Source organism: Gadus chalcogrammus, chromosome 5 (genome assembly GCF_026213295.1).
Source record: "Gadus chalcogrammus isolate NIFS_2021 chromosome 5, NIFS_Gcha_1.0, whole genome shotgun sequence".
Lineage (NCBI taxonomy): Eukaryota > Metazoa > Chordata > Actinopteri > Gadiformes > Gadidae > Gadus > Gadus chalcogrammus.
In genome coordinates, this window is record NC_079416.1 from 18,535,295 (window position 1) to 18,547,989 (window position 12,695).

At 48.5% G+C, this 12,695-nt stretch overlaps 1 protein-coding gene across 1 annotated transcript; it reads left to right on the top strand.

Moving 5' to 3' along the window:
* Window positions 1-2,628: 2,628 nt before the first annotated feature.
* Window positions 2,629-12,444, top strand: keap1a (kelch-like ECH-associated protein 1a; the record flags this gene model as incomplete). The annotated part of the gene is made up of 11 exons (XM_056589885.1): window positions 2,629-3,532; window positions 4,423-4,622; window positions 5,141-5,297; window positions 5,699-5,791; window positions 6,214-6,360; window positions 6,694-6,803; window positions 7,357-7,486; window positions 8,210-8,406; window positions 10,773-10,978; window positions 11,807-11,983; window positions 12,278-12,444. Coding segments are annotated over exons 1-11 (1,794 nt in total), but the record flags the coding sequence as incomplete, so codon positions are not given.
* Window positions 12,445-12,695: the final 251 nt, after the last annotated feature.

Below are 12,695 nucleotides of genomic sequence, written 5' to 3' on the forward strand. Positions count from 1 at the left end.
AGGCTTCCGATGGGGGGATGGGGCAGCGTGTTTAAATCTGTTTGTGCAACACCCTAACACACACACACACACACACACACACACACACACACACACACACACACACACACACACACACACACACAAACACACAGCTTGTCACAGCCATATGCCACTCCATAGGCTGAGCAGAACCAGCATATATTCTTAAAGGTATGCTAGGGACCACATTGTATACTAGGGTTGTAAACGATACACAAAAGTCACGATTCGGAAAGATTATTTATTTTTTATTAAAAAATATACATATATTTGATTTTGATTTATTAAATTGTATCAAACAAAAGCCTGACACACATGAAAATACATCAAAAACAATTGAGGATAAAAACAATAAAGTCCCGGACTTATTTCCATTGTGGTCCTCAACACAAAACATCAAGACAAGACAAGACACTCACAGAGTGTGTCGTAATCAATACAAATAAAATCTTAAATAACAATTAAAATAATAATATAAAAAAATGAAATAATAATAATAATAATAAAGATTCAGTGGTTAGGGTTAGGGTTCTATCTATTTATCCCCATACGCAGAGTACGCAGAGCGTGTCGGGCCCCAAGATCCTAGCAGGGGCCCCCAAATTTAAGGTTGCAAAAAAATAAAGTCATGATAATTATTATGATATTATATTATATCACATTACATGTTTTTGTTTGAATGTATGAAAAGAGTGCCCTCCCCCGCTGCCCTGAAATGGTACAGCTTTCAAAGCTCTCGTCTTTTTGCATCAGATGCTGAGAATAAACAAGCAATTCAGTATTGCACACTATCCTACAATTACAGTTCTGCATCGTCTAGAGAAAATATTTTGATTAGGACAATACTGCACTTTGAGTTTTTGGGTGTGTGAAAAATAGTTGCGTGTGTGTGTGTGCGTGTGTGTTTGTTTGTTTCGATGACTTTTATACCTTATTGATGTGCAGAATTATTTTCATTCATCTTTGGAGCCGGCAGTTGTTATTATATTATAATGCTGCTGTTTAGAAAGTTTTATATATTACTTGTATATCATTCATATATTACTGATGGTGCTGCTGTTTTTTTTTATACTCTATGATGACAATTGTGTGTGTGTGTCTGGGGGGGGGGGGGGGCTCCAATTTATGACTAATTATGCTTAGCGCCTCCAAAAGCTTAGCAGCGGGCCTGATCTCATAACTCCAATGTCAAGTTATAAGTAGCAAATGCTTGGTAACGTTACTTAAATAATAGATGTAAAATGTCAACATTTTAATGTAATAACCCATTAACAAACAAACGGATCAATCAATGAATTGAGTGTTGATCGACTGAGTTTTCTTTAGAGGCCATCCTAGGTCATTAAAGTTATTTGGGGACAACTCAAGTGCTGTCATCTATCAGCATAGAGTTGTGTAGTAATGAGGGATGGGCAGTTCAATCCGATAATTACACAGATTATCTGCTAGATTAACCAGAACCAACATTGGCTTTCTTTTAGATGTTTGTTTGGGCGAGGGAGGGGTTTCTGCCCCAGTGGAGTCTAGGTTTAGTTGGCTTGTCCCGTTGACGTTCTGACAGGTGAGGAGGCCGGCTGTTTGCTTAGCCTTGCTGCCAAAACCAACTGAACAAACCTTTTCAGAAATAGTCTTACTGTACGTCTGAGGGATTGTTTATTGTCACCTCGTTTCTTGTCCTCTAAGCTGCTATGAGCATAAGGATCGGTGTAGTGGCGGTCAAAAAAACACAGCTAGACAGTCCTCTGGAAACACCTTACTTACCACGGATTACTTCAATAAAAGCAAGCAATCTGATTAAAAACTGTGGGCGCTGGTGGAAGACTGAAGTTGATGTATTTTCCTAAATTCTTCTTCCCAAATGTACAATCGGGCTGAAAATATTTTCTTGATGTATGTCATATATTGTTTATGAGGACACAGAGAGCAAACATGTGGGGTTAGAGTAGTTAAAGCTGCATGTGACTTTACTACTGCAGCAAGTCACGCAAGGGAAAAATATCTGAATGGAAAATGTTGTCCTCTGTATGTTAAATCCTCTTTCATGGGAAAATGTCAACGTAAACTTTGTTTTTTAATATCTGACGTGAATTTCCTGGTCTGTCATCGTAAAACAACAACAGTCATTTGGGGTTTTATAAGTTAATTTAAAAAAGCATCTTGCTGTTCCCTTAACAAGCTAAAGGGACTTGAGCTAAAGGGACACAAGCTGGGGAAGGCACTTAAAGGTGCTGAGAAAACATACTTAGATAGTTATGTTACATAGTTGGTGCTCATCCATGTTGGTGAACAAATGGGTCACAGAAACAAAGGAAATGGCTGAAATTCTTCTGCAGATCCCTGGTTTTCACCACACCTCTCCTGCTCAATGGCAGGGAAGTGAAACTGGTGTGTGTGTGTGTGTGTGTGTGTGTGTGTGTGTGTGTGTGTGTGTGTGTGTGTGTGTGTGTGTGTGTGTGTGTGTGTGTGTGTGTGTGTGTGTGTGTGTGTGTGTGTGTGTGTGTGTGTGTGTGTGTGTGTGTGTGTGCCAGGGTGTGTGTTACGCTTGCATGCTAACACACGTCACTATGGGGACATATTGACATGTGATTTGCATATTTCTGAAAATAGGATCTTCTCTCCTTCTCGCAGGATGATTTCGCACATTGGACCGAGTAGGAAGAACTTTCTGGAATAAAAGTGATTCTGCTGTGACGGGTGACGGAAAACCACTAGTCCTCCTCCCTCCTCCACTGGCGATCTTTGCTGACTCATGACAGAACAAAGGAAGTGGAAACGTGACTGTTGTCGTCTGACTCACTGCCGCCGGCAGCCATGTTGGATCATGGTTAACCTTCGATTGGGAAGCGATATCGCACAGCCTCCTGCGTTCTCTCACATCTAGAATTATCTTTGCAAAAGGGATGTGAAAAGCCAAAGGCCTTAATATAATTGAGCTCTAGATATTTATTGCTAGGCATATCGTTAGGAGTGTTATCTTCTGCCACTTTGCGGTGGTCCTCTGAAAGTCGCTCTACCAGCCTCCGGTGCACTCATCTGATTCGGTCGCTTTGAGAGAAAACAGATAAAAAAGACCTCAGCTCATTGGGATCTGCGCCCCCATTCCTACAAAAATGGGCGTCCTTGTCGCAAGATTCCTCCGTGTGCGTCAAGTGACCGACTCCCAATGGAATAAAACGCTATTTTTCTGAAGTATCACCAGACCCTTCAGGAGATGCAGAGATGACCATCATCTTTCACTGAAAACAACAACAACAACAACAACAACAAAATCCCCGACAAGTTCAGGGGTCGAGCACCCAGGATGTATTGCCCCAGGAAGAAGCGTCCGACGCGTGACGAGGACTTCTCGGCCATGGTGGTGCCCTCGGTGCGCGGGCTTGGTTACCTTGACTACAACATAGAGAGCCACGCCTCCCGCTCGCTGAGCGCCATGGACGAGTTCCGGCGCCACGACCTGCTCTGCGACCTGGTGCTCCACGTCACGCAGAAGGACCGCACCGTGGACTTCAAGGTAGGGGACCCCCAGCAAAACTCTGCACACCTGTAGCTGAGGTTCCCTGTATGGGAACACCTGTATGGGCACACCTGTATGGGAACACCTGTATGGGCACACCTGCATGGGCACATCTGTATGGACACATCTGTATGGGCCCACCTGTATGGGAACACCTGTATGGCCACACCTGTATGGGAACACCTATATGGCCTAGGGCTTTGACTCCGAACTTCGTTATTCGAATATAATTCGAATATCAAAAAATAAATCAAAATTCAAACGAATATTAGGCAACCCTTAATATTCAAACCTGTTATGGGCAGGCCAAGAGGGAGAGACATCGGAGAACCCGACGCAGTTTATTCATAATATTGTGATGACCACGAAAGAGGCAGTGAATGAAGCATTGATTAGGCAGCGATTTATTAGGAACCTAATAAACCGTTGGAACACGCAAGACCGGTAACCATAGCACCGCCGGTAAACAAACCTCGCGAAGCCCAATCCAGGTCTTACTGAAGGCATTTAATGGTCAAAAATATTATTAATAAATATTCGAATATATTCGAATATTAATATTAATAAACAAACAAACTTTGAATATGATTTTTGGGCAAGGGTCAAAGCCCTATATGGCCAAACCTGTATGGGAACAACTGTATGGTCACACCTGTATGGGAAGACCTGTATGGGTGCACCTTTATGGGCTACCTTTGCAGAAGGAGCCGAAAGATTGTTAGAAATCCCTGAGCTGTCAGTCGGCGATTAGCCAATGAAACACCCCGTGAGGGCCCACACACACACACACACACACACACACACACACACACACACACACACACACACACACACACTTCCCAGGAGCTTCCCCCTGATCCATTGTAATGATGATTTCTTTGAACAAGGTGCACAAGCTGGTGCTGGCCTCCGCTAGCCCGTACTTCAGAGCCATGTTCAGCAGCAGCTTCAAGGAGGGCCGCGCATCCGAGGTCACGCTGCGCGACGCCTGCCCCCTGGTGGTGGGGAAGCTCATCGACTTTGCCTACACCGCCCGCATCACCGTGGGGGAGAACTGCGTGCTGCATGTTCTGCTGGGTGCGATGAGGTGAGACCGGGCTGCTGGGTCTGTGGGAACACACGAGGATGTAACAATGATGATACATCAAATGGTAAAACATTTATCATGGGCTCTATCGATGATCAACCCAAAAATACCAAAAAATTTACTTAGAGGTGACATATTACACCACCAGGTGTGAGTGTGATTAGCCGTTTTGAAAATCTGCCTCTTCTGACATCACAAGTGGGCGGTCAAAACGGCTTGTAACAGCTAATCACACTCCCACCTGGTGGTAAAATATGTCACCTTTTACAGTAATAGTCAAACAAAAAAAGAGGAACACCATCAAATCCATCCTAGGGAAGCTACGCCGGCCCAGGGGGTTCTGATTGACTCACACTGTTTACACTCATTACTCTTGAGTTTGTTTGTCTTTGGTTCCTCTTTATCCAACGTACCAACGTTGATAGGCAGAAGGCCATATAAAGACAGCGCCAGGACACTGACTGGTCCCTGAACGTCCTGTTACACAGCCTGTGTGTTTGCGTGGCGTCTTCCTCCAGGTACCAGATGGAGGACGTGGCGAAGGCGTGCTGCGACTTCCTGGTGAAGCACCTGGAGCCAGCCAACGTCATCGGCATCGCACGCTTCGCTGAGGGCCTCGGCTGCACTGAGCTGCAGCGCCACAGCCGGGAGTACATCAACACACACTTCAACGAGGTGTGTGTTGACGGCAGCCAGTGTGTTGGTCCTGATGCTTTGGGCCAGCGTCTCCGACGTGGACCGACGTCACATGACCAGCCTGTCACATGACCAGCCACATGACGAGTTCAATCATTTCAGGGATGAATTGATTCAAATGCTGAGCTTTTCCAAACTGTTACTTGCTTCATGTTGTGTTGTTGTGTTGTTGTAGGGTTGTACTTACTCAAAAACATAACTCCTACTTTTAAAGTGGTTACCTGGAAGATTTTCATGAAATTTCAATCTTTGAGATCACCACTTTACAAAATCAAACCAATTCACTTCAAATCCGCTCAGAACAGGAAGAAATAGACAATGTGTGAGTATCTTGTGACAGGATGGACTGATGATGAAGGTGTTCTCCTCAACGTTTCCAGGTCACCAAAGTGGAGGAGTTCTTCAGCCTGACCCACTGCCAGCTTCTGGAGCTCATCAGTCAGGACAGCATCAAGGTTCTCTGTGAGTCTGAGGTTTGTAGTCCCGGCTGGTTCAATCTGGTTAAAACTGCTCCTGTCTGGTTCAAACCGGTCCTGTCTGGTTCGAACTGGTCGTGTATGACTCAAAATGGTCCTGTCTGGTTCAAACTGGTCCTGTATGACTCAAACTGGTCCTGTCTGGTTCAAACTGGTTCAAACTGGTCCTGTCTCGTCCAGTCTGGCTCAAACTGGTCCCGTCTGGTTCAATCTGGTCCTGTATGGCTCAAACTGGTCCCGTCTGGTTCAATCTGGTCCTCTTCTATGGCTCAAACTGGTCCTGTCTGGTTCAATCTGGTCCTGTATGGCTCAAACTGGTCCTGTCTGGTTCAATCTGGAGACGAAGTGCAGTCAGTAGAGACGACATGCAGTCAGTCGAGACGCCCCCCAGGTGTGACACCGGGATGCTGTCCCCCCAGGTGTACCAGGCCTGTACCAACTGGGTTCGCTGGGACATCGCCGGCCGAGCCCAGTACCTCCACGCCCTCCTCAACGCCGTCCGCATCTACGCCCTGCCGCCCAAGTTCCTGAAGAACCAGCTGCAGTCCTGCCCCATCCTCAGCAAGGTACCAACACCCACCCCCCCCCCCCCCCCCCCCCCCCCCGCCTCCCTCTGATCCCTGGTCCTCATAGTGGACCAGGGTGGGTTCATAGTCCAGAGGTCATGGGTTCGATCCCCTGAAGGCCTCCCTGAGCAACAGGTCCTGTCCTCCACGACTTGTTGCTGAAGTCACTATGACTGAACATTGAACAAATAGAAACTCCCTCTCCTCCACTTGTTGTGGGTTTCCCTCATATCTGCGTGGAGGGTGTAGTGGCAGTTGCGTCGGAACATATTTAGGACCACGTGTTTAACCTGAATCACTCGTTCCTCTTTGTTCCATACATTTATCTTGCAGGACAACTGCTGCAAGGACTTCCTGTCCAAGATCTTCCAGGAAATGGCGTTGAAGAAGCCCCTCCCCCCGGCTCCTCTCCGCGGCAACCAGCTGATTTACGTGGCCGGGGGGTAGGCGTCCGCCTGCAGCCGAGCTTCCTGCTAGGGTTCTCTCAGTCAGCGTCTCTTCTGTGAGAGACGGATTCACTCAGAGGCCGACTCTTATGAACCCTCAGGTTATATGTAGCTATGTAGGCGTTACACCTCCCTAGCCCCTACACCACCCTAGCCCTACATCACCCTATCCCTACAGCGACCCTACATGCCTAGTGTTACACCTTCCTAGTGATACACCACCCTAGTGTTACACCTTCCTAGTGATACACCACCCTAGTGTTACACCTTCCTAGTGATACACCACCCTAGTGTTACACCAACCTAGTGTTACACCACCCTAGTGATACACCACCCTGGTGATACACCGCCCTAGTGTTACACCACCCTGGTGATACACCGCCCTAGTGTTACACCACCCTGGTGATACACCGCCCTAGTGTTACACCAACCTAGTGTTACACCACCCTAGCCCTATACTGCCCCTACATGCCTAGTGTTACACAACCCTTACACCACCCTAGAGCTACACCACCCCGTTTTAACCCCCACGTGGGGTCCTTCCCCCCAGGTACCACCACCGCTCTCTGCCCACCATGGAGGCCTTCGACCCGGGGAGGAACGTGTGGCTGAAGCTGGCCAACATGGAGGCGCCATGCAGCGGCCTGGGGGCCTGCGTGGTGTTCGGCCTGTTCTACACCGTGAGTCAGCCAGTCAGCCAGTCATTCAGTCAGTCAGTCAGTCAGTCAGTCAGCCAGTCATTCAGCCAGTCATTCAGTCAGTCAGTCAGTCAGTCAGTCAGTCAGTCAGCCAGTCAGCCAGTCAGTCAGTCAGCCAGTCAGTCAGCCAGTCAATCAGTCAATGTATCATTCAGTCAGTCAGTCAGTCAGTCAGTTAATTAATCAGTCAGTCAGTCAGTCTATAAATCAGTCGGCCAGTCAGTCTGTCAATTATTCAGTCAGCCATTCAAGCTTTATTTATTTAGCTCTGGGAACCAACTGAAGAACAGAGGAAACAAACACAACAGGAACATGAAGTGAACGATAAGAAACGATCTGAATCATAGTGACACCATTGGGGGTGTCACTATGCGGTAGATTGAAAACAGAAGAAGATGGCCACACTACTGGAGCAGAAGGAGGCTGAAGTCAGAAGATGTGTTTTAAGATTTCTTGAAATGTACCGATTGGACAGCTCTCATAGATAATATTTCATTACCTTAGTTAACATGAACACTGTTACCTTAGAAAACATGAACACCATTGGTAAACATTAACAGCGGTGGCTAGCAGTGGCGGTTAATGTCGGCGCCTAGCGGCAGCGGCTAGCACTGGCAGCTAGCGGCAGCGGCTAGTGGCAGCGGCTAGTGGTTCAATAGCACGTGACAGTACCCGTAAACTGTGGTGTCTCCCCGTGCGGTCCAGGTGGGTGGCCGGAACCTGTCCGTCCAGGCGAACACTGAGTCCGGGGCGCTGTGCTGCTACAACCCCATGACCAACCGCTGGACCTCACTGGCCTCCCTCAACGCCCCGCGCAACCGCGTGGGCGTGGGCGTGGTCGACGGCGCCATCTATGCCGTGGGCGGCTCCCAGGGCTCCGCCCACCACGCCACCGTTGAGCGGTAAGCCGTCAGAGAGGCCTCGGAAAAAGCAGACTTTAACCGTAAGAGCTGTGTTTAGGAAAGGTCTAAAAGTATATTTTGAGTTATTGTTTTGTATTCAATATGATTGTTTTTAAGATCGCATATTGCCATGGACCCATAAGGCTTCCGTAGGGTCATCATGGGTGGGAAAGAGAGCTAGAAGCCTACAGAGCAACACAGTTTATTGACCCTTATTTCGATTCCATGCCTTTGTTTGTATTGTTCCCTTTTGACAAGTAAGAGGTCAAACAAATTCAGCCTTTTTTGGAGTCGAGCTCATTGCTTCGAGACTTACCAAGTGTTGTGAAAGGAAATTGGAAAGACAACGCCACATTTACTGATAACGTTCCCAAGGTAGGCGAGAGTTCAATGGGTTGATTTTTGGCTTTTGATCAACGGTATTGACCGAAAAAGACACAACATGTTGTTGTTATTCTGTGTTGTACTTAAGGCACCAAAGAAATAACCGAGTGCATGATTTCTTCTGCTCACAGATCCTTAAAGATCATTGAGGCCATGTATAATAGAAGCATTTTTATGCATAGTGTTTCAATCCTTTTGGCATCCCAACAGCAATGAATACATTTAATCATCTGTCAAAAAGAAAAGTTAAAAGTCCTTTATGGCTGTAGTAAGCCCATCTGATCAATGCATTCGGCACGAGTGAAAGTATTGGATGGCTGACCTGTCTGTTCATGGTAGGCCACCTGGCCTACCATGAACTCGCTAGGTTCAGACCTGCTGCTGAACCTAGCGAGTTGCGTGTCACGTATTTTGGGGGCGTGGCTTTGGAAGTAGGCCTGAAGGGAGGGGTTGTTTGGGGTAGGATTCTTTAGATGTCGATATTTCTCTCACTGGTTTCTCCAATCTGCAAATATGGCAGATATATATCGGACGCCTATGGACTCGGCCAAAACCTTTGGTAGTCTGAAACTTCTTAAAGCAATAAAGGTTAATTCACCGAGCGCTGATGTCGCCCCCGTCAGCAGACTGTGTCCTGACCTGGACCACCCCAACTGTTTATGGACAGCTATGGACGCCGCTACGGTCGGAGGTGAAGTCATGTGACTGATTGATCTCCAGCCGCTACGGTCGGAGGTGAAGTCATGTGACTGAATGATCTCCAGCCGCTACGGTCGGAGGTGAAGTCATGTGACTGAATGATCTCCAGCCGCTACGGTCGGAGGTGAATTCATGTGACTGAATGATCTCCAGACTCTACAGTCTGAGGTGAAGTCATGTGACTGAATGATCTTCAGACTCTACAGTCTGAGGTGAAGTCAAGTGACTGAATGATCTTCAGACTCTACAGTCTGAGGTGAAGTCATGTGACTGAATGATCTTCAGACTCTACAGTCTGAGGTGAAGTCATGTGACTGAATGATCTTCAGACTCTACAGTCTGAGGTGAAGTCATGTGACTGAATGATCTTCAGACTCTACAGTCTGAGGTGAAGTCATGTGACTGAATGGTCTTCAGACTCTACAGTCTGAGGTGAAGTCATGTGACTGAATGGTCTTCAGACTCTACAGTCTGAGGTGAAGTCATGTGACTGAATGGTCTTCAGACTCTACAGTCTGAGGTGAAGTCATGTGACTGAATGGTCTTCAGACTCTACAGTCTGAGGTGAAGTCATGTGACTGAATGATCTTCAGACTCTACAGTCTGAGGTGAAGTCATGTGACTGAATGATCTTCAGACTCTACAGTCTGGGGTGAAGTCATGTGACTGAATGATCTTCAGACTCTACAGTCTGAGGTGAAGTCATGTGACTGAATGATCTTCAGACTCTACAGTCTGAGGTGAAGTCATGTGACTGAATGATCTTCAGACTCTACAGTCTGAGGTGAAGTCAGGTTCAGGTCATGGAGTCAGACCGGACTGGGTGATGCTGGGAGCCTCTCTTCAGGAATGCTGATCCTGTGGGGAATGCCCTTTGTCTGTTTATGGTTGAGTTGCTCTGGGGGACGTTTCCCTCAGTCTGTCTGTCTGTCTGTCTGTCTGTCTGTCTGTCTGTCTGTCTGTCTGTCCGAATGCTGCTTTGAAGGAATGAATGAAAGGAACAGCTTGAGAAATACAAGGTGTGCCAGAAAAAGTGAAGGAATTCCAATCTGCTCGCTCCCTGAGCCTAGTCATCATCATGACACAGCAGAAATACAGAAAAGTCCCTTTCACTTTCTCTATCTCCCCCTTCAATACCTCTCTCTCCCTCATTAATCTTGCTCTCTCTCTCTCTCTCTCTCTCTCTCTCTCTCTCTCTCTCTCTCTCTCTCTCTCTCTCTCTCTCTCTCTCTCTCTCTATCTCTCTCTCACGCCCGTGTCTCCCGTCTCTCCTTTCCCGGCAGGTGGGATCCAGACACCAACAGGTGGTCCCTGGTCTGCCCCATGGCGGTGGCCCGTCTGGGGGCGGGTGTGGCCTCCTGCGGGGGGGCTCTGTACGTGGTGGGGGGCTACGACGGGCTGGTCCGCTGGGACTCGGCCGAGCGCTACCAGCCCGACACCAACACCTGGCACCCACTGGCCCCCATGGGGACCGTGCGCAGCGGACTGGGTGAGGGCCAGGGTGTGTGTGTGTCTGTGTGTGTGTGTGTGTGTCTGTGTCTGTGTCTGTGTCTGTGTCTGTGTGTGTCTGTGTCTGTGTCTGTGTGTGTGTGTGTGTGTGTGTGTCTGTGTCTGTGTCTGTGTCTGTGTCTGTGTCTGTGTCTGTGTGTGTGTGTGTGTCTGTGTCTGTGTCTGTGTCTGTGTCTGTGTGTGTCTGTGTCTGTGTCTGTGTGTGTGTCTGTGTGTGTGTGTCTGGGCGCGCATGCGTGTGTGTGTGTGTGTGTGTGTGTGTGTGTGTGTGTGTGTGTGTGTGTGTGTGTGTGTGTGTGTGTGTGTGTGTGTGTGTGTGTGTGTGTGTGTGTGTGTGTGTGTGTGTGTGTGTGTGTGTGTCTGGGCGCGCGTGCGTGTGTAGGGAGGTGTATGCGTGGTGTATGCGGACATATCCCTTGACATGTTTACTTTGTGTGAGTGTGTGTGTGTGTGTGCGCACGCTGTCATTACGTTCACACTCTATTCAACTCTTTCTCCTCCCCCTCTTGGGTAACGCCTCTAACCTCTCACCTGACATAATGGTATGATAATATACCATTAACATGGGGGGGGGGGGGGGGGTAAAGTATAAAGGATAAAGTACCCTCACCTGATACCTTAGATCAGATGATCCATCTTTGGGGCCGGAAGCCAGAACCTCTTGTCTGGGGACTCAAACCCCCATCGTGCAACCTCTCCCCTGACCCCCTGACCCTTGACCCCAGTCTCCCTCTCCCTTGACCCCAGTCTCCATCTCCCCCTGACCTCTGACCTCTGACCCCCGACACTACCCCGGTCTCCCCCTCAGGTCTGGTGTGTCTGGACGCGTACCTGTACGCGATGGGCGGGTTCGACGGGCGCAGCCAGCTGTGCTCCGTGGAGCGCTACAGCATCGCCCACGACCGCTGGGAGCCACAGGAGCCCATGAGCCAGTGCAGGAGCGCGCACGCCGTCACCGTCCACCAGGGGCGCATCTTCGTCCTGGGTCAGTCACACACTCTGTCCCCATGCACTGGCTGAGCGAGTGATTGAGTTAGGGCCTGAGTTGTTTATTGAGTGCGTGAATGAATGAGTGTGTGAGTGACTGCCCGAATGACTGCGTGAGTGAGTGAGGGAGTGGGTTTTGCAATGTCACGTTAACCTTACAGTGGAATAATATAATGAATCTGTGTTCTGTACTTACTAGACAATCTTGACACTGTTGTGTGTGTTTTCCTGGGTGTGTACATGTGTGTCCCTGTGTCTCCCTGTCTGTCCGTGCATGTCCTTGTGTGTGTAGGGGGGTTCAACCAGACTGGTTTCCTGTCCAGTGTGGAGGTCTTCTGCCCGGACACCAACACGTGGACCGGTCTGTCCGACATGCCCTTCGGACGCAGCGGCATGGGCATCGCCGTAACCATGGAGCCCTGCCCCGGCAACCTGCCCGAGGAGGAGGAGGAAGAGGAGGAGGAGGATCAGGGAGGAGGAGGAGGAGGAGGAGGAGGGGAAGAAGCGAGCAAGAGTTGATTCTAAGACTACTGAACACGACGCCACAATCGGCCGATCTGTTCCAGAGTGCGATAGATACCGCTGATCACAAACATTTAAATACCGAACCCTTTGTGAGCAACAGACCCACTGCCATCCTGTGTGTGTGTGTGTGTGTGTGTGTGTGTGTGTGTGTGTGTGTGTGTGTGTGTTTCAGTAAGCAGAACAAC